The sequence below is a fragment of the Metarhizium brunneum genome, chromosome 1 (genome assembly GCF_013426205.1).
Source record: "Metarhizium brunneum chromosome 1, complete sequence".
Lineage (NCBI taxonomy): Eukaryota > Fungi > Ascomycota > Sordariomycetes > Hypocreales > Clavicipitaceae > Metarhizium > Metarhizium brunneum.
Window position 1 is genome coordinate 8,629,529 of NC_089422.1, and position 27,454 is coordinate 8,656,982.

Consider the following 27,454-nt stretch of genomic DNA (forward strand, 5'->3'; position numbering starts at 1 on the left):
CGCCAGCCTCATCCTACCGGTAACCAAATAGCAAGAAACCCGCAACGCCAGGTTTGCGGCATCCCAATAAGGCCAAGGGTGCGTATCTTCGACAACGCGGAGTCCAAGGACCCCGGATTTGAAGTGGCTTCGATCTTTCGGCGACAGATGAGCCGGCCGGTGGCGAAGGCTGCTGCCTTCCTCCGTGGGCGTAACATATTCCAGCTTCGACCAATAGTCCGCCACGTTTTCCAATCTCGGCGGACAACCGGCCGAGTTTCCACAATAAGCGCCGCATAAGTGTGCTCTAACAGGCAAAAGCCACAGGTTAAGTGTGGTGTTTGATCTACCGGAGGTGCCGCTGCTTGCCCCAGCCCAGACTCGATACACATTTTGGGACCAAGAGAGCCTGCCTAACAAGTCCGCAAGTATGTAAGAAAACCTCCAAGGTATCCTTGGTAGAGGTGCTTTGTAGTTAGCTGAATAGTTTTCCCGTTTGGCTGGAACAAAAGCTGTACCATTTTATACTTTTTATGTGGCTGACGCTATTCAGTCTGGCTGTTGAACGCCTTTGGGTCTCGGTTCCTGCATGTAGACAGCCATCGTATCTAAAAACACATACTAACGCTGAGAAGGCGTTACGGCTGTCCTATTTGTGCGTATGCGTGTAGTAAACTTGATCGGTGTCGCCGCATACCGACAACCAGATTAAGACATGCGAATGAGGACCTTGGTTCGTACAGTCCTCTGGTCTGCTACTCACTCAGGTGTAACCTGACTATCAAAATACTGTATCCTGAGTGGCTGTCTGCTTTCAAGCCACCAACTCTAATGCCATTCCCAACACGAGGCTGACATGGTCGACTACGCAGGAATGATACTTGTTTCTAGCCCTACGACGTCCTTTTCTCTCGTTTCTCTTCAGCCGCGCTCTTCTACCCAGGTGAAAGCTTTCCGACCTGGAGGACTTCCAGAAACGACTTCGTATCCGCCAAGGCAACGCCCGTCATTATAGCCAGCTCCCTGGCCGCTTGCCAATTTTAGTCGCCTGAGCTAAACTGGCTTTTTTGAAATGTATGACAAGTGATGAACTGTTCATGAACACCCTTCAACACCTTGATGCAAATTGCTTCCTGAGTGTTTTATCGTCGGCTGCTGAAATCAGATACCTGACCCCAGGGTGAAACACGACTGCAATCACCCATTTTTCGTGACAAATTAGCATTATAAGACGACTACCACGAGTATTCCAAAGCTTAATAGTGTTTTCCCGAGAGCCAGTTGTGATGAATTCCGCTGCGCTGGTAGCGGGCGGTGGCGTCTTTAACCTTGCCGTTACCGCCAGATGTACTAGATACGAGGTAGGGGGAACAAGAGCGCAGCAATTGATGCCGTGATTATAGCCCCATAAGGTTAGTGCATTGCTAGAAGTTGAGCCTGACATGTCTCGTAAACAAGCTGTCTGGCCATTGCCTGCGGATAAAACGCATCGCCCGTTGGTAGATGCGCAAACCGACCGTATCCAGTCGGTGTGTCCTTGTAGCGTTTCAACACAATGTCTTGTGTTAATATTCTACATATTTAGAGTCTAATCACTGCTTGTATTTATAAAACGATTCGTAATAACCATATTGTCAGTTCCAGAGGGCATTGATGTAGGGGGCTAATACTGTGGTCGTGTCCCTGTAAGACACGTATATTCTGATGAATTATTTGCAGGATCCTATTCCTTTTTACCCCGTCGATTCAGATAATCAGTCTAAATAATCTTTGACCATTTGTGTTTATTAATCAGAATCTTCGTCATAATAGGACAAATAGCGGCGGTTTGCGGGTAGTGGACGTATAACGACCACGCTTTGAGCATTCTCAAGTTCCCTTTGATTCAGAGTCACACGACTCCCTACTTTCCACTACGCATCAATCCGGCTCTATAATATCACCGGACCGATTCCATCCTTTTTCATGTCCTTCTTCATGCCGTAAACCTCGAGGACGTCTCTTGCTGCCCTTTCACCACTCCACCAAGCTCCCGTCGTCGTTCCAAGGCCGCACAGCGGAGCGGTATGTTCTCCAGCGAACCATACACCGCGGTCATTACCCATCAGGTTGCCGCCCGTTGCTCCCCTTCCTCCACCGGAGCGCAGGACCTTCAGGTCTTCATCCGCTCTCTCCAGCCCAACTTGAAAGCTCACGTAGCTTCCATATCCTGCAAAGGGGTCATTCTGCCACTGACTGCCAAGAAAGAAAGTCGGGCGACAAGCAGGGCTACTAACATCGTAGTTTGGCATGCGAGAGTAAAATGGTTCCGTAAAAGAACGAAGAATGTCGTTGTATGCGTCCGAGTGGGGGACGAGGCCTGCTAAAGACGGCATGAGATGACGGGAGCAGGGAGGAGCCACGTAAAAGACTAAAGTTGGATGAGCGTGAGCACCCGGAAGCCCGGAAAGGGCGACAAACTCCTGCGTCCAAGAGCCCAGATACTTTGTTAGAGGGTGGTATGATGGGCTCAAGAAGTGCCAGAATATAAACCTCGAAGCTTCTTCTCTCGAAACGAGGGTGGAGGAAGCAGCACCGGTTTTGTCATTTGCTTTCTGCCAGAAGGCAGTAGGAAACGAAACAAAGACCTTTTCAAGGGCACCATACCCGATGCTATCGATTGCTTGTTCGAGTCGGAGGGGCAGAGAAGGCTTGAAGGCAGACTTGTGTCGTTTCAGCCAGCCGAGAGGGCATGTAATGACGACTTCATCGAAAGTCTTGACTTGGCCACCCGCCAATTCAACGGCAACGGCTTTGTTGTCTGAGTTCCGAGAGAACGTTTGCACCTTGACGACCTCTTGGCCAAGCTGTATGGCAGCAGCACTTCTCGCAGTTTTGCTAATGAGCTGAAGAATATTCTTGTATGTCGACGCGACGAAAGCATCGTCGCCATCCATGCCATCTTCGAGATGAAAGTATTTCAGGCTCTGGGATTCAATGCAATCTCCAATCTCCGAGTTGTACATGTGTATCATTTGTTCACAGATAATCTTGGACTCGGCATCGAGAGGCGATCGTCTCACTATCTCTAGCACATAGTCTAAGACGTTTCTCCGAGGGTCGATGGATGGCGAGAGGTTTTTACTGTGTTGGATGGCTTTGTCAAAAGCATCCGCGACAAGTTGGACGCAGTGCTCTGCCTTATTCGCAGGTATTCTCTCACCCACGGAATCAAAAAATATAGCGTCGGGTTCGTCGGGTACAAGATCCGCGTCAGTCATGGAGGCAAGGAGTGCAATAGGGTTGTTCTTCGTGCCGTGAATCCAGTTGGCGCCCCTTCATAGTCAGCATATGGCACCTCGATATCAGGACAAAACAACTCACATGTCCACTGCATGGCCACCTATGTCCTGTTGAAAGACCTGCTATACTTAGTAAAGAATCAGCCAAATTGACAAGTACGATGCTTACCCGCCCCCCAATCCTCTCTCTGGCCTCAAGAATGGTGACCTGGAATCCATTGCGGATCAGGGTATCTGCACACCTGAGTCCGGAAACACCAGCTCCTACGATGCCAACATGGGGGAGTTTGTTCTGCGCCTTCAGCTCACGAAGGGCGGATTTCCTGGCGTCAGACATGGCTCTCCTCAAGCACTGTCTGGATTTTCTGCCGAGTTCTGGAATACTTGGTATGTGACGCCGGTGAGTTTTATCACTTTATGGACCGGTATCAATGCGTGCTCAGCCACCAACTACCGGGTGTCCGGCCATGTTGGACTAGGGTGTAGACAACAGCAAAAGAAAATCGCCGCGGTGAGTCATCGGCCTGTGACGTAGTCTGTTCGTGGTAGCTCCATGTCTCCTCCCTCAACAGGGATATACCCTTAACCCCCTGGATGCTCCCTGGTGGGAGCGATAGATATGGACTGCCTACAGCTTCCATCTCGTTTTTAACATGGACCTCAAATGTAGCCTGAGCCACAATGGTAGTTGTCAACGCCTCGGGTCTCAACGCCGGTGGGTGAGGCCGACCGGAGTCCGCCTTGATGATTTGCAAATTATCCTTCAAATACGGCATCGCTACCTCCATAAACAAAGTAACATCTGCGGTGAACCTGTACATTTGCTGTAAGGCAGCATTTCGAGACTACATACCCACAGCTTTATGATATGAAGTAGATTAGACGACGAGCCACAGAAGTTGTGGACATGGACAAACGTGATGCGGAACAACGTGCCTTTTTCGCAGTCTAATAATACTTTTCCATTTCTTCTCTAGAAAATTTTATACTTTCAATCAACGTACTACACTTCGTCACGGGTGTCAGGAAATGGCCGCTTCTACATAGGAGCTTACAAACGGCTGCATACCTAGAGGCGACAAAGGATGTACAAGTGAGAGATGAAAGACTGCAATAAGGAGTTCGCCGTGAGAATATATAACACTCGTTAAATTAATCGCTAACCGTCTGTAGATACTCCAGTATACCATGTAAGGCATGATGGCTTGGCGTATCTGACTAGCTTCAAGATAACTTGGCACACGACGGCGGCAGCTTCATCATCCGCAGTACGTCTCGAGCCTCTTCAAGAGAGTCAGGCTTGACATGCACAGGAACCGACGGTCTCTGTCCAGGCGCAACCCCGTCTGGCCATAGCACCTGGCTCTCATCTCCCCAACTCCACCAACCAACGGCGCCTCTCCTGTACATCTTTTCCCTCTTCTCCCATGAATTCTCCATGTAAGCTCTTTCCCGCGATTGCCGCGCAGCTTCTTGTTCCTCTAGCAGCATATTTGTAGAAATCCACGTGTCTTCCCAGGGTTTTTGCAAGATGGCAACAGAATCCAACCGGCATCTGTCCCACATAACATAACCCCATCGGCGTAGATTATCGCGATCCTCGACATACACCCAGTGTGCCCTGGATTCTTCCAGATGTGCCCATTTCCAGGCATCTTTTGGACCCGAATCCGGATCTCTGAAAAACGAATGCTTTAACAGGAGAGCCTCCTCCACTGGCGACAAGCTTTCGAGGAAGACATTGTCGTTGTGTCCGTTTGCGCTTTCTAATCCCTCGTAGAGAAAGTTATCTGTGGCGGGTGGAAAACCACGAGAATAGAGAAGTCGATGTCGTTCTAGATATGTTTCTGCTAGGATGACGCTAAGTAGCTTCTTTAATCCACGTGAAAGAAGGTGTTGGATGAAGGGGGAATCAATCTTGTCATCGTATTCTACCTGGAATGCGCCCCAAGCGATATCATGTTCTGCGATATCATTGAATGCTAGTGTATTGTGATGAGCTTTAGATCCATAATCGTACACGTTATTCCTAGGAACTTACCTGGCGAAACAGCTCGAACAAGAAAATCGTGAATGCAGCCTAGCTGCTCATTCTCCCAGGGAGCAAAGCAAGCAAAGAAGAGTCGTTTTTGCTCCATGTGTGCAGGGGGCTCTGCACATATATTTGGAAGCATGCGGAACAGGTTGCAATATATTTCGAAGTGGTAGAATGCCCGTTCGATGCGACACCTCTCTAGTCGCGTAGCAGTGCATTCACCTTGAGTCATGGGATATGTGGTCAGGGTGGCATGGACAAACTTTTGAGTTAGCTCGCTCACACAGAGATGAAGTCTTTCAAGTTGAAGCGCTTTCTGTAACGACCAGGAGCTGGGTGGAGTCGGCCTTTGGCGAAGATTTTGAGTGATGAAGTCGACGAGGCCGTGCTGACATTCGGGTTCCGGACCATGGTGCAAGCTTGAGGATAGAAATGCGAGCTCGGCCTCGGGCAGTACGCTGTCATCAATCTGCTTGAGCAATACTTGCGTCGTGATGGTAGTCTCTGCATCCAGAAATACCTCGTAAAGCAGCGGGCATGACAAAGCGGCTGCCCGCAACGATGACACGTCTGGTAGTTCCAAGAGCACCATTTGCAGGAGCTCGACGGACAGGCGTTCGATCGAAGCCGGCTGCAGTCCTTGGTCTTGACACATGGCAGCGGTTCTGTTGAAATTCGCGCAGAATGTTTGTTCGCCGGGAAACCAAGTAGATGCAGTCCTGGCGAGAAGGAAACGTGGACTGGATGCTTTGACGTTCCGTGGCGGAGAACCTGTGTCATATGGTTAGCACACAATAAAGGGCGTTGGGCCAACAAAGGTTGCATGTATTGATGTATTGACTCAACCAGACAACAAAGGGAACAGTCACGAGGCCCGAGGCCGGTCATAAGCAAGGGCTGCCTCAGGCACAAGCCCTCACCAACTTCCTGTATTTATAAAGATCTTCCGTCCCTCAAGGCCTCGTGGAAAATTAAGGACTTTTAATGGCTCAAAGTCGATTATTATAGTTTGAACTGAACAATCCGTTCCAAGCCCACCTTCTCCTGCGCTTGTCACAACCTGGGGGTTAGACCATAGACACTGGAGCATCTCACGTGACTAACAACGCTGATGCAGGAGCCTTACAAGAGTCAATAATCTGAAGTCAGCCGGCAAAGTTTCAACGAAAAAGCCCAGAATTCTTGCGGCCGTATGGCTACGGACTCATCGGCTACGATTGCCAGGCGGGCGCTGCTGGCCACAAGGGAGGGGAAGACTCCTGCGAGGTAGAGGGGAAAGGATAAGTAAAGAGTCCGGTACAATACGCGTAAATGAAGTTAAAGCTAGATATTTATACCATGACTTCGGCTATGGAACTTCGGCTATAGAATAAAATTGGCAGCGAATCTCTTATGGACATATGATTTCAGCTGTCTTTTTTTAGTTATAATAGTTGAAATCTATACGGTCATTTCTTGGATATAATCAAAGGTTCAATGAAATCAGTCTGCAAATATCTTGTCATTAAAAATGTATAAAAAAGATCCATTGCTACTTGTGAAGGCCATCTCCCCATCTCGATGAGCTTAGACTCAAAGATGGTCCGGGAATTGACGGAAATAGATTCATGACAGAACTCTTTCTAGAGGCGTCATCCTGATTTGTCGGCGTAGGACCTCTCGACACAACCTGGATATCCTCCGTGCTCCTACTTGGAGTAATTCGTCCATTCCTGAGCCGATATCTTTGGCCAACTACAGGGACACGGAACCCCTTTTCCGTATGGGTATCAGCAAGTGGCAATGGCCAGAGCGAATCAACCGATTGCCTTTGTCGACGACGTCGATAAAAAAACAGGCCTAGTCCAAAGGCCATTAGAGAAAGGACCGCTGAGAGATGTTAACGACGAGATATCAGTGCTGAATTAATGCACTTTACCTATTACAACTCCGGCTATCCCTGCCATTTCGGCCCTGCTAAGACCTCCACGTTCCATAGCGGACACTATGCCAGTCTCGGTCATGTTCTCGGGCACAATAGGCGGCAGTGAAGTAGATGTCGCCAGGGTAGTTGGCCTCGCGGAAGTATTGGAGCGGGAGGTTGAGAAAGGCTCCATATTTAGCATACTTGTTTCTGTGGATGGCGTTACCGTCGAGAGAGGAGACGAAAAACTCTTTCCCTCTGCCGGTAGTGTTGTCATTGGAGAGGATGAGCTGGCTGGTGTCGCCATTTGTGAACTCCCCAATTGCAATACCGCATAGACCTTGCCATTGCTTGTGTAGATGGAGACGAAGCCGGGGACGATGGAAGGTACAGCCATAGACGCAGCATCGACGGTTGTCATCTGCATTTGCGCACTAGTTTGAGATATAGTGGAGAACATTATATCGGACTTGACAACGATGACAAAAATTTTAGAGCAGTAAGATCGCCTATGGCGTCACGGCAGAGGTTCAACGTCTTTGGCGAGAGCCTTTCTGGGCCCCGTTGCAGTATGGTAATGCCTAAAGAAAATTATGTCTAGACAATTGTTCAAGTATCCAAACTTGAAGTTTACATGTTCAGTATTTAAGTAGAAAGAACGAGGCAACAATGTCAAACTGAGGGGGCGTATATTCCAACTAATCACCCTTCATCAACTGTTACACTGCAAATGGGACTGTGTCATTTGTATCAAATATCGTCAGATAGATAGCTTGAAAAGGTCACATTTGCTTTCTGATAGGTCTGATCCAACAAACCAAAGAAAGCTGCAGGACCTTGTCGCTGCACAAAGTTGGTTGCCGTCTGCCTGCTGCAGGTTCTCATAGAGTTCCATATATGTGAGGGTTGGCACCATGATTCCACATGGAACTCTGAGGCTGAAGCATTTGTTACGCCAAGAATTTGGTCCGCAGCGCCACTCCTGCATAGATGCTGTCGCGCCAATATTCTGAAACGGATCATGAGGCTCATGCAGGGGTTGTGTCTGGTGCTTCAGATTTGGCTTCAGTCTTGATTCCACATTGCCCACAAGCTTGTTTGTTCCGGGATGGGACGTTTGCGCATATGATTGGCCAGGTCTGAAATAATGTCGCACGTTGACTGGAATCCAAAGCTTTTGATGAAGAGATTAGACGGCTACAGGATGAAATGTGAAACGAGGCATGGGCCGAAGCGTGAAGGTATTAGCTCCATGCATGCCCGTCGGCCGAGCCACTATCGACAACAGCTAGTTAGTATATAATTTAATGTTGAAATAGTCGACATGTTATCATCTCGCATCCCGTGGCAATTCCGGCCCTTGGACTTCCTGCTTTGTCGGCTCACACAGACGCGATCAGGGGAAAAATGACTTAAGGGGCACAAGGTAGTGTGGAACTTCTTTTCTAAGTTTTATCAACTGAAATGTACAAAGAAAGCAAGACAAAGGATGCACACATGGCTCAAAAAGAATAGGTTTTGCATAGGGTATTAATGCAACCAATACGGGGCGGTCGAAGGAGATAATCAGACTTGTCAGACGCGAATCAAGCAAAAATGGAAATTGCAAGTAAAATGTAAATTTGGCAAAAAGATTATTGGATTGGGCTGTCGGGGATAAAATAAGGAAAGCCGTTTCTGAATAAGCACTTTATTGATCTACGAAACAGGTCTGGACAAACCGCCATGGCGCAGATCCTTTTAACAGGAGATGCAACCGGAGTTCCCGTGCCGCTTTTCTCTAAGGCGAGGCGTATCTTATCCGCAGCTTCAGCTACAAAGTACTCGTGCATCAAAGTTCACAACTGCCTAGGCAAGGCTATCGGCGCTTGAGCCCACAGATCTGAACTGGCTGTCCTGCCAATCAGCCTTGATATTGTATGCTTAAGATACTTTATCGTTTTCCACCTAGCCGATGGCTGATTGAAACTAAACACGGCGGCTACTCCTCACGCGCACTTTAGAACGGACCGCATCTTTCGGACGTGTGCCCCGTTCCGGATGAATGCTCCATTGCATAATTTCTTCTCACAATCAGGGTATATGAAGGGAGTAACGGTTCTACTGGGCCGAATACCATATCTTTACAAAATCCCGTGCTTTGCCTCGGTTATGCCGGTCCATGTGGCGCAGGTCGGTTGGGGTATTCTGTGGACGTTGGACTCAAACGGTCCCGATGTAACCTGACCTGCCCGTGCAGCGGCCGTGCCGTCACCTCAATATCGGAGAGAGCGAGCGCTCAGGCATGAACACCGGGACGTGGACCCGCCGAGAAGTCCTCTCTGGCCCAGTATAAGTTTACACATGTGCCACCAGACATCAAGGAATTACTAATGTTGGGATACCAAGGACAAAACCGTGTACCAGGAGATTTCATGTCGCGAACCGGTTCATCTACCTACAACTCCTTTTCTATTGCCGCAAGTCCCCCCTTTGCTCTATACGGACAGTGAGGTCTTGTCGTCGACCAACTGGTTCTAATGCAATTGCCGCAGGTAGTAGCAATTTTCAACAAAAGCACAAGGCACTTACAGCAAGGCATTCGTTAATCCGGCCATAATACCCACCAGTACAGCCATGGCTGCCCGCGATAATTACATCTTGTCCCGAGATTTGGATGCCTCACTCCGGTAGGCATCCCCATCCCACACTCGCTCCGTTGCATTAGTACGTCGTCTTGTTAATGCCGCATCAGGTTGGATTGCCAGCATCTCCTGGCCAGGATGTATACTGGATACACGCTGCATCCGCAGATACCCGTGGTCCCCAGTATGAAGATTGCCGAAATTGGCACCGGAACCGGGTTTGTGTCCCAAACTCAAACAGAAGCCGCCTCGTTACTAATTACCACAGAATATGGCTGTTGGATCTGGCATCTCAGCTTCCCTCTACTGTTGTTCTCGACGGCTTTGACATATCCGACGGCCAGTTCCCCCACGAATCAAACCTGCCGAGTAATGTCAAGCTGTCCATTATGGACTCGTTTGACCAAGTGCCCCCGGAGCTCGTTGGAAAGTACGACGTAGTGCATTTACGCTTCTGGGTCTGCATTGTGCGCGGGAACAATGTAGAAAAACTGATTAACCATGCGAAAGCGCTACTGAGTAAGTTTCTCTAATCGCCCATTTTGCCCCAACAGCAATGCTGATATAGGGGCTGCAGAGCCGGGGGGCTGGATTCAATGGGAAGAAGCCAATCTCGGGAGAATTCTTACAAACGGCGATGAAGCTAAGAAATTTCTGCAAGCTGCAAAGTTGGTATTGAAGTCGCTCGAATTTGATTTTGGGTAAGCTTAAATTGTTGGGAATGCTCTTTACAACCAGACACGATATTAACTCGCTTGGCATAGATGGATCGAGGCGCTGCCCAATACCCTCGAGGGTCACGGACTCGAAGTTGTGGATTTTAAAACGGGCCGGATTCCACCATCACTTGTACCTCTGATAATAAAGACTGGACTGGCCGGTTGGGTTGAGATACTTGACGCCGCTTACAAGACTCAGTGCCAGTCTTTGCCGCCTGAAAAGGAGACCAAAGATATTTTGCTTAGGGTGGTGGAGGCACTTAAAGATGGAGCGGCGTATTATTGGACTCCCCTGAGCCTCCTTGCTCGCAAGACCGCTGGAACTGCGCTTGAGGCGTGATGAAGATTAGGCCGTGAGGTGTTACGGTATTGAAGAAGATGAGCAGAAGGGGATTGTTACTTACTTGGGAGTTAATTAAGCGAATTATAAATACTAAAAGATGGAGAGTTAAGATATGCTACTTTAGATTTAAATAAAATGTAAACTGATGTCTCTTAAAGTTATTCTTAAATGCCTTATTATTTAACCCCTAATAATCATGAGCTGCGAAACTTCATGAATGCTTGCCGGCAACTCCGACACTTGCTTAACATCTTTGCGATAGGATACCAATGTTTGTTGGATCTCTTGGGTTTGCCAGACATGCGGTCGTGTGCTAGCAGTAATCGTGGTCGAGTTTCGTTCGGTATGCCTAAGTGTGATCTCGGTGTGAAACCTGGTACACAATCCTTGTGACAAGGGTTCAACATAGAAGGCTTGGAGCAAAAAGGGCTCAATTCAATAAGAATCTCGAAGGGTCTCTAAGGTCTTAAGTTACTACAAGAAAGAAAGGGGAGGGTAATCGTCTTATATACATAAAAGAAACGCCCAGGCCTAGGGTCCTTACCCAGGCACGTGTTCTAGCTGTATAACTAATAATTCCTGTATCGGCGAAGCCCCTTTGTTGGGCTTCACGACCTGTTGGGCCTTTTCCGTGTAACAATCCTTCTTGCCTTGGAAAAGGTATTCCGGTAATCCCCTCCAAGACCAAGCCCTTCCCCGTCGATTAGTCTGGCAAATAACTAATTCGGGCAATACTCCTAGGTTGGCCACTCCATTGGCTCGTATCTTCTCAATTTAACTGGCACGGTAGCTGCATATGGCAGTTATAAGGTGGTTAACTTCCCGTCCAAGGGTTCTGTGTGGCTACCTGCGGATATAGTCTTGGTTTCTTAGGGTTATAATTAAACACTAGCTCGTTTCTTTTTCGATTAAAAACGGTTGTTAGAAACGATTGTTCTTTAATAAATGTGCTGTTTATATTACCATTGCGAACAAGACTAGAGCACTTGTGATTACTCCTGACATGAGTTTCCGGATCTGTCGATGTCGCACGGAAATGGCCGGTTACACGAGGGCTACAGTCCCTCACCGACTTCTTGTATTTAAAGACCCCTTTAGTCAACGAGGCTTTGTGAAAAACCAAGGACCTTTGATACCAAAGACTGTTATTAGATGAATTGAGTCATTGCTCCAAGCCTAGCCCTTGTCACAGTCGACGAAAAAGAAGCACCTGCACAATGTTCCCAGTCTTCACTTCTAAGCGGGCATTCCTGGTTTCCTTCTGTTTCCTGAACTGTTTTAGGTAGTGGCATTAACAGAAAAACATGTCTGCTACATGTTTGCTTCCGGACCTAATTGCCGTCTCAAGTAGCTTTAATGTTGAATTCTAAGTCGGTTATAAGTGCCTATCGAGATGACCTGAACACTGCGACCCATGTCATTGATTGCAATGACAAGTCGATTAGCACCGTCCAGCCTGATACTATTATACCCATGTCCACGTAAAAGTTCCCAGTATGAGTCGCCAATCGCTTCAGCAGTCTCCTTCGGATGCATCCTGTGCTTCGTTACCAGGTCACGCACCTGATAGTATTTCCTCCACGAGGCCCCCGCACCCGTTTGAGGCAGATCGACATGTTTCCGAGGCCCTCCTTCCCATTTCCAACGAGGTCGTTGATTGATGGTCGCAATCCACTCATTGTATCGGCCCAACATACCCTTCTCCGCCTCGCTCAACCGTCTTCTTTTGGCCGAATTCTCCAAAACAGATACCACTCTCTCCATGCGCGTTTCCGTGGGAACTCGAGCACTACGACGTGCTGTCCCCCTCGCAAGTTGCAACGCCCGTGATGATTGTGAGCCCCAGGGTAATGACGAGGAACCACTTGCGCCGCCTAGCAATACGCAGTTCGCGGTAGCCCAACCCTCAATCATCCATGTGTTGATGGGATTGCCGCACCAAAAGACGCTTACGCCAAAGCCGATGATGCACGCCGAGACGGTGAGGAACATGAAGATGCACACGGCCCAAGTCTGCCACCGTGACGTATTGCCAATGATGCGCAAGATTGTGAGGCCAGTGGCCATCTTGCCGAGCCCCGTGAGGAAGATGCCCGCGGCGAGCACAGTCACACAGAGCTCCACGGCCTATTCGACTGCCGGAATAGCACGGGCGAGCTGACACACTCAAGAATCAAGAGTCAAGGTTGAGGAGCGTGTTCCTATCTGTGCCACGCCCCTCCCCAGATTGACAGATTTGGCACCGGCCCACTTGACCCCACCGTCCCGTTGGTTGGCGGTCGGCGGCCCGAACGCCCAGGGTCTGACGGATACCGTACCTCGGGTGGGGAGTATTTGTGATATCAACGGGGGTGGTCGAATTAATCCCAACCATGCAGCCAGCGACGAGTAAAGGCGCAGGATTGATTTTTTATATACGCACGTTGCCACTTTATAGCAAATGAGCCATGGCCATGTATAGTACTTCCCATAGAAACTTAGCAATCTGCCTTGCTGTAAGCTTGGTACCCTTGCTTTTGCTTCTTACAGCCTGATGACCGTGAAATCCCTTACTTGGTGGTGTTACACGGAAATCGCCCTGTTGCACCAGGGCTACGGTCACGGGATTAGGGCAGAAGGCCCTCACCGACTTCTTGTATAAATAGATGTCTTCGGTCCCTCAAGGTCTTAAGGAAAACCAAGGACCTTTGATACCAAACACTGTTATTAGATGAATTGAGCTAAATTGCTGCAAGCCCTCTTTCCGAGCCCTTGTCACAGGTGGGTACAGATCTGTCAAGTAGTAATCACCTTCCAAATGCCTGCCTAAACCCTAGTGCTAGTCGCAGATAGCCTAGTTTGGCAGACTATCTGGTCTCGGTTTCACGTACACGAAGAGGTCCTCTATTTTAATAAAAACCCTTTAACAAGTCAGCCACATTTGCACTTAATAGTGGTAGGTTCTGTATATTCGAATTACCATGCGACTTCTCTCGTGTCTTTGCTCGGATCGCAGAACTCAACTTCGTAATCGTGGAACAATGTTGGCATAAGCTATTGACATGTTGTTAGTTTTGCCCCAGAGAGGAAAAGGCAGCTTCCACTTGCCTTGGACATCTCAAGCCAGCCCACGTCTACAATAGGTGTCAGCCATATTTAGTGGCATGTTAAGGCTTCAGTACTTACTTCGTCCAATACAGTATCGAGATCCAGCACCAAAACTAAGGAAGTTGCGCCCTGTCTTGACGTTAGAAAATACTAGTGGGGGGTAGCGTACAGATCAAAATTGCGTACTCATGGTGGCAACGCGCTCGGGCTCTTCCATCCACCTCTCTGGACGGAAGTTGTGTGCGTCTTGACCAAATATGTCCTCGTTTTGATGGATAACCCAGGCATTTGCGCTAATGCCAGACTGCACAGTATTAGTATGCATAATACTCATCAAGAGGAGCTAGACGTACTCCTCCAGGTATGAATTGTTCACCAATTTGCAGTCCAGATGGGGGCACGACTCGGCCGAGGGAGACTCCCACAGCTGGATGGCAGCGAAGAGCCTCATACATGCACGCTTGCAAGAATGGCATGTTGTTAATAATTTCCAGATCAAAGACGGCACCACGTGGAATGTTGTTCTTTGCTGCATGTTCATCGATCTCGTCCATCAGTTTCTTCTTAACCTCGGGGTTTCGAAGGGTGTGGTAGAGGAAGGCCGAGATGGACACGGATGTTGAGTCGCTTCCAGCAAAGATGTTGCTGGCAGCCATCGACGCAACACAAATGTCGTCCAATTTGTCTGGCTTTTCCCGCTGAACTTCAAAGAGCTGTTCAAGCATGTCGTTGCGGTCGGTTCCTCGTTTCTTGCGCTCCCTGATATTCTGTTGGGACATGTGCAGAAGCTTGCCCTGGCGTTGGGTAATGGCGAGGTGATTGCCGATTATAGGAGCAAGCCATATGCTGAGGTAGTAGAACCAGGGGATGTGTCCTACCCAATTCGCGCACTGCAGGATGTTGTCGATCATGGTGAAGGCGCCATCGTCTATGCCCTTGTCCATAAATCCGAAACGATTAGAAAACGTGACTTCACCAATGACATCTGTAGAAATTAGACTTGTTTGTCTCACAATGCCAGCGGATTTACTGACCGTAGGCAAACAGCCTAGTCCATCTGCCCACATCAATCTCTTGGCCTTGCATGGAAGCCAGTTTTTTGAGCAAGAATACGATGGCGCTGTCGACATAGGGCTCCAATTTCTTCATATTGGATAGTGAATAGATGTGGCTAACTAATCGCCGTTGTGCTCGATGAATGCTCTCGTTGCGTTCCGCAAATAAGTCCCACTTGCGGTTGCCTTGCCATGGCATGTACCAGTCACTTTTACGGAAATCGTTGCCTGGCCCTTTTGGATTGTTAGTGTCACGAACTCCGCAAGTAGAATCGAGTTACGAACCATAGATGGTTCTGAGAGAATCTATGTCGGCAGTGCTGATTTCGTGCGGTCCGAGTCGAACCAGCGGTCCATACTTGCCGTGCAGCTCAATCATCTTACGGTGCATTCTCCCCTGGCGAGTATGATAGACGAGCCATAGGTTCGAAAACCTGGCCCAAAATGGACCAGGGACACTCCTCAGAGGATTTCGAAAATAATTAATCACTAGAATTGACAAAAGGGCAATCCCTACAAACGGAGCATATCGAAGTATATCTTGCCTGTCGGCACGGAGCACGGTAGAGATCAGCTTCTCTCCCATGGCCATGACTACTGATGCTTGAATCGACAAAGCCAACACCGTTGATGAGAAGTGTTGACAAAGGGAATAATGTAGGTAATATATCCGAGAAGTAATAAATAATGTCCCTGGGCACCACATATGTCATAGATTGGGGGCTGCACAGGGATGTGTAAGCTCAATGCTGCCGCCGAAGCCACTTTCAGCATGCATGTAGTTGGTGGCGTGTTGCGGCTGTAGTTTGAAGAGGTCATGAAACCGGTACTATTGGCCGACGAGACTTCAAGTATGTCGATCCCCATGGTGACAAGGGCTTGTGATCAAGGGCTTGGAGCAAAAGACTCAATTCAATAATAACCTCGTAGCATGTTACAGGTCCTTTACTCCTGAGGAACTAGAGGGGCCAAAGGAACTCTATCAAAGAAATAAAGCCGCCCTCGTCATCTCCTTGTGCAACATCATGTTGGCCTCGTTTGTTGGGCTCCCACCTGCGTAACACTTGGCGCATTCTGCCTGCTTAATCCTACGCAGAAGAACGGCATGGAGTAGGGAGGAAGCAGACGCCGACGTGACACGCACAGATGCTAGCCGTACGCCCCTCGGTATAACCACACATGGTCCAATCTCCTGAGCCTACCTGCAGACCAAACGCTGATCTTCTCGTCATGGGCCCTTTCCCCGTCATCAGCGCCCCGCCATAGAGCATCTTAGCTGCCAGACTAGACGTGCATGGACGCCTACCTTGTCGTCTCAGGCCATGTTTCCCAATATTTTGGACTTGTAGATGCCGTTGAGGGGCTTCAGGTACGCCGTATTAAAGCCCAACAGCGTTTACAACTCATATTGGTCAACTTGTTGATTGTGCGTTGTAAAGATACTCCGGAAAGAGGCCGACAATCCATGTGCCTATCGGACCAAATTCAAATATCCCGTAATCACGGCAGTAGCCTTGAATTTCGGTGGTTTTTCGTAGCAAGTATTCCGGCCAACTCCAAGATTGGCATTATCCGAATAAGTACCTCGCTGTAGGAAAGCCTTGGCTAGGGAGGGCCAGGATAGGTGCCTGTTTTCCCTTAAGCGTTGCTGGTTGCGTGGCGTTTGTCGTACAGGATCTCACCTGCAGACTCAGCACTCGTTATACAAGCTCCTACCGAGATTCTTGGAAGCGGCACGGGTAAGAATGGAACAGCACTTTGCGGCAAAGCTTTGCCGACGTGTGCCTGGAGGCTGAAAATGTGGACGTTCCCGCCCGGGGCTGGTGGCTATTGTTCTGACGACCATCTCGTGTTCGAGGATGTAGGGTTTTATACAACTGCGATATGCTTCGGCTTCATTTTACGCCGTCGGAAAGAAATACATCATACCAAAATACATTACTCCGTATACTAGGACGCCAAGCGGTCAACTCTCTGGAATGATTGACCATCTGATTCTGCCTGATGGACAAGATTTTCAAAGTCTGGCTGCTGGTGGCAGTGATCGGAATGGTCTGGTCTGAGGATTTCTCGAGACCATGGTCCGACCGGTCGGACTATTACGCTATCGATTAGGGTGGCTGATTTTTCGACTAAACGGTTAAAGCCGTCTTTTGAGGCTCTTTTCCCCGGGTCGGCTTAATACAGGTAGTAAAAATGATTCGACACAACATGTACAGCCTTATACGTTGTTGAGCCTGCGGTTCTAGATTATTTCTCTCTATGGATAATAATATTACACGTTAAATCTCTTATTTTGTCTGTCATCCCGACACATTTCCTCCTTTTACGAGGAATTCCCATTTAACTCGTCAATTATCTTGAAGCCATTCTTCTCTGTTTTATCTAACCACGTTTTGTTCATTCGTTAACCCTAACCCTAAGAAGATGTCATTGGGAGCGATAAACGATATATACCTGTCCCATAGGGACGCTATTGCTGCAAAGCTCAAAGGGCATTCTGCCAATCAAGCAATTGACGGAAAGAGCCTTGACTTGGCCACGGTAATCGCCATTGCCAGGTACGGCAGTCTTGCTCCGAGTATTGACGCCAATATATTGACTCAAGCCCAGATATGGAATATCGTCACATTTGTCTGATGGCAGCATTGAGGCTGTCGCCAAGAGCGCCGAAATGGTCCAAGCGAGTATTGACAAAGGAGAGGTCGTATATGGTGAGACGCGTCTTTCTCAGACTCGGACTTTGAACCTTACCATTATCCCAGGTGTCAACACTGGTTTCGGTGGCAGCGCCAACACACGGACAAATCAAGTCGAGCAACTTCAGTCAAACCTTTTACGCATGCTTCAATACGGCGTTATCGCAGAAGAACGAGCAGTCACGGCTCCCGAGTCGCGGCATGACACAGATTTAAACGACATCATCAGCCAGTCAGCACTCCCTCTTGATAACCCGCTGGCCTCAACCTCGATGCCGGAATCTTGGGTCCGAGCCGCCATGTTGATCAGGCTCAATTCTCTCGCTTCTGGCTTCTCAGGCATAAAAGAGACGACCATTCGCACTTTGCACCAGATGCTCGAAGAGGGCATCACGCCGCTAGTGCCCGTCAAGGGAAGCATATCGGCATCTGGGGATCTCAGCCCTCTGTCCTACATTGCCGGTGTGGTCGAGGGAAAGCCCGGCTTGAATGTTTGGACACGCAATACCAAGGGCGAGCGTTGCCTCAAGAGGGCCGACGTGGCACTTGCAGAGAAGGACATCAAACCTGTCTCTCTGGGCGCCAAGGAAGGTCTTGCGCTCGTCAACGGCACTGCCGTCTCTTGCGCAGTCGCATCGCTGGCGCTGCACGACGCCATGGGACAAGCCACTCTTTCACAGATTTTGACTGCCATGAGTGTCGAGGCCCTGCTCGGCACTGATGAGAGTTTTGACTCCTTCTTTGGAGAGGTGCGGCCCCATCCCGGCCAGGTTGAAACGGCCCGGAATATCCACGCTTTTCTCTCAAAGTCGTCGCTTGTCCAGCACAGCGACACGGAGGAGGGAGAGCTACGCCAAGACCGGTACTCGGTTCGAACGGCATCACAATGGATTGGGCCTGTCTTGGAGGATTTGCACTTGGCTCACCAGCAAATCGGCATTGAGATGAACTCGGTGACGGACAATCCTCTTATTGACCCGGCCCGGGACGGCAAGATGCTGCACGGAGGGAATTTTCAGGCTCGTGCCGTCACCAGTGCCATGGAGAAGACGCGCCAGTCCCTTCAGACCATCGGTCGCATGCTCTTCTCCCAGTGCACAGAACTCATTAACCCTGCCACCAATCGTGGACTTGCACCAAATCTCGTCGCCGAGGAACCGAGTGAATCCTTTATATGGAAAGGTACCGATATCATGATCGCTGCCCTTCAGGCCGAACTTGGGTTTTTGGCAAATCCGGTGGGCAGCCATGTTCAGACGGCAGAAATGAGCAACCAATCCATCAACTCTCTAGCCCTCATCTCCGGCCGATATACCTTGGAGGCCGTCCAGACGCTTTCACAGCTATCCGCCGCCCACCTCGTTGCCTGCTGTCAGGCCTTGGATCTTCGCGCAATGTCCTGCAAGTACTTGGAGACCATGGCCCCGATCTTCAAGGATATGACCAGCGAGGCCTTGTCGGGGTACCTGCTGACGCCCGAGACTGGCGACGTCTTCTTGCCCGCCACCTGGGCAGCCTTTCAAAAGGCGCTCGACACGTACACGCACTTTGACTCGCCAAGACGGTTTGCCATGACGTTCGAATCCCTGCAGCCACTCGTCCTCAAACACATAAGGACCACGGCAGAAGCGGTGCGGGCTCTGCAGGCATGGACAGAGAAATGCTGTGCCGTCGCCCTTGATCATTTCAAGATGAATCGAGAGGCATACTATGCCAACCCAGAAGCCACTCCCTATATTGGAAGTGCATCTAGCCGCATGTACAAGTTTGTCCGCCACCAACTTGGGGTGCCATTCATGAGTAACAAATTCATCTCGACCCCAAGGGAGGAGGGAGGCGACTTTACTTGGGGCGAGCCTGACGGTGACTCCAACAGAGGTGTGACCATGGGCGGAATGATTGCCAAAGTATACGAGAGCATGCGAACCGGCCAACTCTACCACCACGTCGCACTTTGTATATCCGACGTACATGAATACAGCAGTGCCGCCAACAAAGACGACGAGATGCAATTCTCCTACGCCTTGAACAAGGCTGGGGAATTGACCGGCTGGGGCGGCAACAGCCCTGGATCGCTCAGTGGTGACGAGAAGAATGATGCTACTCAAGCCCAAAATATCAGCTCAAGTGCCACCGTCGTGGACGATACTTTGTATCTATTGGAGACGGATGCAGGGACCAACCAGAAGCTCAAAGAGGACATGGTCTACTTGACTTTACATGTTGAAAGTACCCGACGGCAAGGACAGCTGTCACCACACTGGGGGTGAGATTGGTAATATGCGCCATGCTGCTGACCAGACATCATTCAATCAATGATGTTCCTTGTCCTGGAGTGCATACATGTACGGAAGGTGCCGCTTACCTACCTAGGTAGGCGCAGCTTACCTACATGTATGAATTGATCTGAGCTCCCTTTGTCATTTCGCCCAACCTCAACTCTCCTCTCCTCTCCTCACCAGCAAAGTCCTGCAAAATGGATTTCAAGGAACAACAGCACGATTCCGAACCTTTGACGCTCCGTCAAGACAGCAACGCGCTACAGGCCTCGCCTCCAGAGAAGCAACAACATGATTCACAGCCCCCTACACCGCCAAACGGGGGTTTTATGGCCTGGCTACAGGTTGCTGGCGCCTGGACCATCATGTTCAACGTCCTTGGCTTGCTCAACGCGTATGGCCAGTTTCAAAGCATCTACGAGACGCATCTTCTCAGGAATGAGTCTGCTTCGACAATCGCATGGATTGGCTCGGCCCAGTTCCTCGTGTGCTACCTCGTCTGCATCTTCACCGGTCCGCTTCTGGATACGGGACACCTCCACCTCTTGCTCGGCACTGGGACAGTAGTCACCGTCTTTGGCTTAATGATGGTCAGCTTGTGCCATTCCTACTACCAGTTCTTTTTGGCCCAGACCATTGCGACTGGCATTGGCTTTGGCCTCATCTTCTTGCCGGCTTCGTCAGTCGTGTCGCAGTGGTTTTCTACTCGCACTCCTCTCGCAATTGGAATCGCGGTCAGCGGATCAAGTATTGGTAAGTTGATGGTCCTCTGGGAAAGGAACACGCACCTAAGTCTTCTTCAGGTGCTGTCATATACCCCATAATGCTTCAACGCCTTACAGAACAGATTGGATTTCCGTGGACGGTACGCATCATGGGCTTCATGGTCCTCGGTACCATGCTCTTCGCCGCTGCCGTGATGCGAGTACGGGTTGGAAAGAATCCGCCAAAGAGAAAAGTCATTGAGCTCAGACAGTTCAAGGACAAGCTCTACCTTGTTGCTTGTCTGAGCTTCTTTGTCAATTTCCTGGGACTCTATGTCTTCTATTACTATATTTCCCTCTACGCCACCGAAGTGGCCGGTACCGACCAGAGTCTTGCCAAGTACCTCCTCGCCATCCTCAACGCCGGATCCTTTTTCGGCCGTCTCATCCCCAGCTGGATGGCCGGGCGCTATGGACTCATGAATGTGCAGATTATATTCGGAGTCATTTCTGGTGCCTTGGCTTTTGCTCTCTTGGGCATCAAGACCACAGGTGGCGTCGTTGCATTCACCGTCGTCTACGGTTTCGTCTCGGCCCCTTACGTCGCTCTTCCTATCCCGATAGTGACGAGCCTATCGCCCGATAAGAGTGTCTGGGCAACACGATTGGGAATGAGTTTTGCCATTATTGGGCTCGGCGCACTCATCGGCAGCCCTGTAGCGGGTGCTATTCTCGGGGACAGCGATAATAGGAACTGGACTGGTCTGATCGTTTGGTGTGGAGTCATGTTCTTTGCTTCCACCGCCATTCTCACGACTGTGCGTACTATGAAGGTGGGCTTCAAGCTCTTTGTGAAAGCCTGAACCAGGGGACGGAATGTTTACCCGTCGGCTGTCATACTGCCTTATGTTTTAGCATTTCCGTAGCGATCTTTTCACGGTTAATCAGGCTGCTTGCATCGAGTCCGAGTCTTTTACGGTAGCGCCCTATAAGCATAGATTTAGTTGAAAGTAAAAGTTGACTAAAAACGGTCCACGCCGCTGCGTCCGCTACTTGGTGGATACACATCTTGTCCTGTTTTCTCTTTCTTGTTTAGCGTTTAGATTCTCGTAGTAATCGCCTAGCTAGCTGTCAATATACTCGCTTGGACTGTAACAGTGTCCGTACATCAAGAGTATAGAACCACCCCTGCCGGACTTGGCCTACACGTGTCGGAAGTGCTGACTTGTTCAAGGCTGTGCTGGACTGTAGTGTAACCCGGAGTGTACTACCATTTGGAATCATTAAATGAATTCAGCACCTACCAACAGCGCCCGGGGCGCGGAATGGTCTTGTGTAATCAAGCAGCATGTACACAACTGCGAAGGATGTACATATGATTGGCTCTGGAGAGTCGAGTAGCACGAGTAAGCTGGGGCCTTGGTTTTTGATTTCTAAGCTTCAAAGGAAAGACGTAACTCATAACTGCCCCTCTTTCCGGTTGAGGTATTCCTGGCCCCTATTATACTTGTACAACGTTCCCCTTTCAAAGCTACGTAGAGACAGCTGTTGGTCGCTTCAAGACTTGTATCCCCGATTCTAGGCTGCGGCGGAAGCTTTTCGGGCCGATTACGTCTGGTACTCATGATGCCCATGCTGACACGGAGTAACACGGCAGCAGGATCCAATCAGCAATCTCTGCTTCATAAGAGATGAATTGCGTTGTATTAAAACATGCCAACTCGACGGTTCAGAGGAGCAAAACAATGAGACGGTGCTTGTGTGAGCGGAAGACGAGGCTCAGGCTCAATAGACGCCTTACTTTGAAGATGGCTAATCCACCGACGTGATACGGCCGGGATTGACGTTTGATAGGCCTGTATATACGGTTTTTGACATAGGCGAAGCAGAGAGGCAAGAGAGCACCACTCTCGGGCTGAGTTTGAACATTCATCTCCGTCGTACCAAGTGAGCCAGATTGCCATGACGTACGCAGTTTGACTGGCTGCATCGTGCAATGTAGTAGTAGTCTCAAACAAAGAAATATGTATGCAGATATACTACACTGCATGTCTCGTTGCATCCATTGATGACTAAAAAACCACACCATCACCGCCCGTCACAAGCCACCAGCGGGTACTTGCAACCCTCCAAAGACATTACCCCAGCGCCACGACATTGTCACACAATCAGCCCATAGCCAACTACATGGTGGATAGGACACACTTGGAGGAGCCTTCGGGCTGCTGCCACCATATTCTTGCCGACATTTATGACGGCAACTTTTGTCTCTGGCAATATTATCAGCATCAGCTTCATGACCCCGTTTTCATGCAAGTTCCAAAGACTCACTTGGAATGTATGATGGGTCATTTATTGCGCACGTCTATTGAGACCAGTCAGTCTAGATTCTACCATCCTGATGAAATTCGCCAAGTACGGAGTAACACTCGGTAGTCTTGCGTGGCTGGCGATGACGGCCTTTTGCAGACATGACAGCGTCACATTCCGCCTCGTCTCAATACCCGACACTGGTACGGCCCGTCCACGATGGTTGCCGTGTCACAAAGCTCGACTATGCGTGGGCAACTGTTGCACGGAGAAAGCCCAGCAAGATCGCGAGGCCAACAGAGAGCCCCCCCGATCGGGGACTTGGTTACACAACTAGAACACGTGGCTGGGCATAGGCCCTAGGCACGAGCGTTTCTTTCATGTATATATAGTGGTTACTAGTCCCTTGCTTCCTCTTGGAGAACCAAGGACCTTTGGGACCCTACGATGGTATTATTGAATCTAGCGATTTGCTTCAAGCCCTCTATATGAGCCCTTGTTACTCCGTACAGCAACGGCAGTCTGTAAATATTGACATCTATCAATTATCCGGACTCTATTCCTCTATGCAAATCATGAGGTATCCAAGACGACATGGCCACGGTTCGACGGCAGGTATATTGGGCGCAGATCCGAAAGTCGTTGGGCGGAAATCACACGTGGCGTATGCGTCTTCAATTAATAGAGGCGGTGTTGGCTGACACACACGTATTGACAGATCATATATACGGGCCGGCAACTGGTTAAAACATGATGACACCATTCCTGCTGGCACCACCTTGAAACCCCCATGCAGAGTCTCAGAGACGAGACAGCTAGGCGGAGAGAAGAGAAGATTGTCACGTTACGTAGAAGCGGGAGCACTAAACACGCATCCCTCATTTGTTGATCATGCGTCGCGCGTTAGCTAAATGGACGCTCTTCCTGTATAAATTCAGTGTGGCTTACGTCTATTTAATTTTATGGCCTTATTAATGCTTGCCTTGACATGTGATTTACGGTGAAAAGTGTGTTTTTAAGATATACTATTATTTAAAGCCAGCTATTAATATTACTGTGCCGGCGGTTTATAGTTGCGTTATGTACTAACGACAAGGTTAAACTTTTCTTGGTACTTTTGTAGCAAAAACTATATGTGAAGGTACCTCGTGCGGGATACATGATTGAAAAGTGACGGATGCGTGTTTAGTGGTCTGTAGAAGCGTATCACCATAACTGCATAATATGTCAATTGATGTATGTGCTTCATGTCATGGAATTGCAAAGATCCTTGATATTCATCATATTCAATCCCCGCATAAATGCCGGTGTAGTACATCCCTTATTGCGGGGACTGTCTCATTACACCAGACGGCATACTCGCGGGATGAAGCCGGGGGTCTTAGCCGTACATATGTATGCAAAGACGAGGCTGCGCAGCTAGCCACAATCCGGCGACAGTGACCGCATTTACTAGCTGCATGTGATATGTTGTAAATGCTATCATTCGGATGCTTTGAATTGGCGCGAGACGAGATGGTTCGAGCGAGGGATTGGCATGTCTGCCACCCTGGGCTCCAATGGACAAGCATGTACTTATACGAAGTAAGCTTTTGGATATGCGGCTTAGCTCTCATGTGAGAATGACGTATTTCCTGACATGTCGAGATGCACAGTATGTCGCTTGATGACCATAACACTGACTGGTCAATAAAGTGTGCTGTGGACGAAATGCCTCTTGGACTCTGTAAAGGGTTGCGCGTAGGATCAATGCTTTAAACAGACAGAGTCTCAAGCATAAAAGGCATCCGTCTCCCACTCGAGAGCTCAACTCGCCCTCTCTTTCACAGTATCAGTCATCCAACAAGAAACATTCAACGTACGCAAATATCATCACCAACAAAGGGTTTAATCTTCACCCTCGGCCCACCATGAGTCAGACTGCCTACGGATCACTCATCCGAGAGAGTGGCAATAGGCTCACTGCCAGCTTCACAATTGATGGGCGCGCATACAACTTCCCCGCGACAGTCAGCCCATCCCTCCCGGCCTTCACCACAAATAATACCAAGCTCGCATACAATGACCTAGACGAGCTCACGTCAACCCGTACTTTCAGCGGCCAGATAGGCACCACTACATTCAAACTCACTTTTAATAACGGCCCCATTATCGACGGTGACCTGAACCAACCTGGCATTGTACCAGCTGCTTCCGTCAACGGCAACGGCGTTTGGGAGGGCTCCTAAGGCATGAGGGTAACGGTTGAAGAAAGCTCGTCGCTGACACGTAATGCGCCGGCTTCTGGAGACGCGAGTAGCTTGAAGGGCCAGTGGAAGTTAAATGAAAACCAGAATCAAGCAGAGGAGAACACTTTGGTTTTGATCGGCGGAGAGTTTGGTGTTCCTGTTGCTGCCTCTTTTTCAACAATTGCGGCACGCATGTTGGGGGCAGAATTACTTTCAAGATGACGGCAGTATTCAATTTCCGTACCGATACTCTTATTCAAGCAGGAAATTAATAGTCTTGTTGCCCGGTTCACGGGCGATTTCTGATCGTTGCCCAATTGTCCAATGTGTTGTGTGATAATTACTCGTCACTAGGTGTATATGGGAGAGCTGTCAGCCAGAATTAAAGAGAAGCAAGTTTCATCGCAACACTTCTTTTCCATCAAAAATTCGGAATAATAGTAGTTCACTGTTCCGTGTTTTGTTGGCCACTTGTGCTTCTGTGGTTGGCATGATGCCCGCACGTGACAGTGTAGTCCAGTCAATCTACATGACGTTAAAAGAGAGATCCCCCAACGTCTCTTCCCGTCCTCCAGCCACTTAACCACTTAACCCCACACGTTGATCCTTTCGAAAACAGTCATCACTTCTCATCACTTTGGTCATCGATCCGCCACCATGCTGAGTGTAGCGGACTACCAGAAAAAATACGACGAGATTACAGCCATCCGTCAGGCTGCGAAGGGCGATTGGACCATTCCGAACGCTAGGAAGAGGGAGATAGCCCACGAGTACAGGGCCGCTTACAAAGAGCTCCGAGCTGCTTCTGCTGCGGCAATGGCCGCTGCAGCCCAGCCGTCTTCCACCGCCCCCAAGAAGCAAGAATAATTACATGTCGGTAGCCCTCCCAAATCTACAGCTATGCATTTAGCATATTGACACCATTCACCAGCCCACATTGCCCGCACCGTCGTACCGAACAAGCCAAGCAAAAACGCCGTATGGCGCAACTAGAGCGGGGACGGGTTTGAGGGCCGTGCCGCCATGTATCTCCTCAGCTGAGAACTACCGCTCACTATGCCATCCTAAATATCTGTGACGGAGCTTGTGAGGATCCGCCTCTTGTGACGCGACCATAAACCGAGCTCGAGGGCACCTGGTCCACTCGAATGCGTCTGCGGCGAAAGGTGGAAGTAGCACGAGCCACAATCCCCTTTGTTGTGATATTTGACTGCCTCAAAGACCAAACATGCAAATACCCCCCCAACTTAATACACTGCGCTGTAATTTCTTTTCCTTTTGTCATTGGTAGCGCCGCTTGGGGACCGTGAGATGGCATCCTCAACACTTGAAGGAATGACGCTAGGCTACTGGGCGAATACCAAGGGAGAATTCCAAGCAAAACGGGAAGACGACGACAAATAAGCCGAATCTGCGAGTAACGACATCTGCACTTGAATGAGGCAGAGACGTTTCAAGATCTGTGCATCTGCAACAGGTTGATAGTTGTACTCATGAATCCTATCAAGTGGCGTAATGTATTGACAATGCACTCTCAATTGAAGAAGCGATGAGCGATGAGCGTGCTTTTATTACCCAGTGCCAGTTTTTGCTAACCTTGGAACTCGCCTGGATATTTGACGGATGTGCATGTTCACTCGTTATTACGTGCGCTCAGCATGGCTTGTTTATTGAACAAAACACCACGGATATTACTAGGAGGGGAATTGTTACCGAACATCGCGGACGGGATCTCATCCTCTGGCTTGCGGGAAATCGGTTGAATTGCATGCCGAATTGTATCGAGCCATGATTCCGTCAGAGACCTCAGGGGCGCACAGCAAGACATCCCGGTCAGCTTCATCGCCTGCCTTCGGACAAATGGACCAGAACAAGATGAATAACGCCGAGTGCGCTTTTATTGGCGGCAAGACGCCGCTCGTTTATTAGTGTGAGCTGCGACCCATGTTATTGCTGAGAATGACGAGCCAGTCCTTCACAGCATCATGCACTGTCTCAGGTGCGAACCTTTTTCGCTGGCAAATGCTTTCCATAGTCCGCTGATCCCGGAGCCATAGTCTATGTTATCAAGGGGACTCCCAGAAGAACCAGCAGTTTGACTCACATCCTTCTTGAACTATTATGTTTCCCAGCTGTTGTGTTGTCGCTCATTACATGCGAGGCTAGAGACGTTTGCGGATTGAGTTTCGGCTGGCATGGATCTGCGGG

General features: G+C 49.4%; 10 protein-coding genes across 10 annotated transcripts; 6 read left to right on the plus strand and 4 right to left on the minus strand.

The window, feature by feature from the left end:
• Positions 1 to 1,910: 1,910 nt before the first annotated feature.
• On the minus strand, positions 1,911 to 3,597 carry FLD (Protein FLOWERING LOCUS D; the record flags this gene model as incomplete). The annotated part of the gene is made up of 3 exons (XM_014692461.1): positions 1,911 to 3,294; positions 3,343 to 3,380; positions 3,430 to 3,597. The coding sequence occupies 3 exons, from the start codon at positions 3,595 to 3,597 to the stop codon at positions 1,911 to 1,913; spliced, it is 1,590 nt and encodes a 529-aa protein (XP_014547947.1).
• Positions 3,598 to 4,484: 887 nt separating this feature from the next.
• Positions 4,485 to 5,950, minus strand: G6M90_00g026380 (uncharacterized protein; the record flags this gene model as incomplete). Its single annotated transcript, XM_014692460.1, has 2 exons — positions 4,485 to 5,242; positions 5,302 to 5,950. 2 exons carry the CDS (start codon positions 5,948 to 5,950, stop codon positions 4,485 to 4,487), a joined length of 1,407 nt encoding a protein of 468 aa, XP_014547946.1.
• Positions 5,951 to 7,281: 1,331 nt separating this feature from the next.
• On the plus strand, positions 7,282 to 7,536 carry G6M90_00g026390 (uncharacterized protein; the record flags this gene model as incomplete). The annotated part of the gene is made up of 1 exon (XM_066129964.1): positions 7,282 to 7,536. The coding sequence occupies one exon, from the start codon at positions 7,282 to 7,284 to the stop codon at positions 7,534 to 7,536; it is 255 nt and encodes an 84-aa protein (XP_065986139.1).
• Positions 7,537 to 9,814: 2,278 nt separating this feature from the next.
• On the plus strand, positions 9,815 to 10,881 carry tcpN_1 (N-methyltransferase tcpN; the record flags this gene model as incomplete). Its single annotated transcript, XM_014692458.1, has 5 exons — positions 9,815 to 9,867; positions 9,933 to 10,040; positions 10,091 to 10,341; positions 10,400 to 10,523; positions 10,587 to 10,881. The coding sequence occupies 5 exons, from the start codon at positions 9,815 to 9,817 to the stop codon at positions 10,879 to 10,881; spliced, it is 831 nt and encodes a 276-aa protein (XP_014547944.1).
• Positions 10,882 to 12,237: 1,356 nt separating this feature from the next.
• Positions 12,238 to 12,951, minus strand: G6M90_00g026410 (uncharacterized protein; the record flags this gene model as incomplete). Its single annotated transcript, XM_066129965.1, has 1 exon — positions 12,238 to 12,951. One exon carries the CDS (start codon positions 12,949 to 12,951, stop codon positions 12,238 to 12,240), a length of 714 nt encoding a protein of 237 aa, XP_065985879.1.
• Positions 12,952 to 13,839: 888 nt separating this feature from the next.
• On the minus strand, positions 13,840 to 15,618 carry G6M90_00g026420 (uncharacterized protein; the record flags this gene model as incomplete). Its single annotated transcript, XM_014692457.2, has 7 exons — positions 13,840 to 13,917; positions 13,972 to 13,997; positions 14,050 to 14,100; positions 14,158 to 14,275; positions 14,325 to 14,956; positions 15,006 to 15,260; positions 15,312 to 15,618. The coding sequence occupies 7 exons, from the start codon at positions 15,616 to 15,618 to the stop codon at positions 13,840 to 13,842; spliced, it is 1,467 nt and encodes a 488-aa protein (XP_014547943.2).
• A 1,835-nt stretch (positions 15,619 to 17,453) lies between these two features.
• PAL1_0 (Phenylalanine ammonia-lyase) lies at positions 17,454 to 19,995 on the plus strand (the record flags this gene model as incomplete). The annotated part of the gene is made up of 2 exons (XM_066129966.1): positions 17,454 to 17,587; positions 17,640 to 19,995. The coding sequence occupies 2 exons, from the start codon at positions 17,454 to 17,456 to the stop codon at positions 19,993 to 19,995; spliced, it is 2,490 nt and encodes an 829-aa protein (XP_065985996.1).
• A 206-nt stretch (positions 19,996 to 20,201) lies between these two features.
• asaE_0 (MFS transporter asaE) lies at positions 20,202 to 21,571 on the plus strand (the record flags this gene model as incomplete). Its single annotated transcript, XM_014692455.1, has 2 exons — positions 20,202 to 20,757; positions 20,808 to 21,571. The coding sequence occupies 2 exons, from the start codon at positions 20,202 to 20,204 to the stop codon at positions 21,569 to 21,571; spliced, it is 1,320 nt and encodes a 439-aa protein (XP_014547941.1).
• A 3,357-nt stretch (positions 21,572 to 24,928) lies between these two features.
• Positions 24,929 to 25,246, plus strand: G6M90_00g026450 (uncharacterized protein; the record flags this gene model as incomplete). The annotated part of the gene is made up of 1 exon (XM_014692454.1): positions 24,929 to 25,246. One exon carries the CDS (start codon positions 24,929 to 24,931, stop codon positions 25,244 to 25,246), a length of 318 nt encoding a protein of 105 aa, XP_014547940.1.
• Positions 25,247 to 25,903: 657 nt separating this feature from the next.
• Positions 25,904 to 26,113, plus strand: G6M90_00g026460 (uncharacterized protein; the record flags this gene model as incomplete). Its single annotated transcript, XM_066129967.1, has 1 exon — positions 25,904 to 26,113. One exon carries the CDS (start codon positions 25,904 to 25,906, stop codon positions 26,111 to 26,113), a length of 210 nt encoding a protein of 69 aa, XP_065986041.1.
• Positions 26,114 to 27,454: the final 1,341 nt, after the last annotated feature.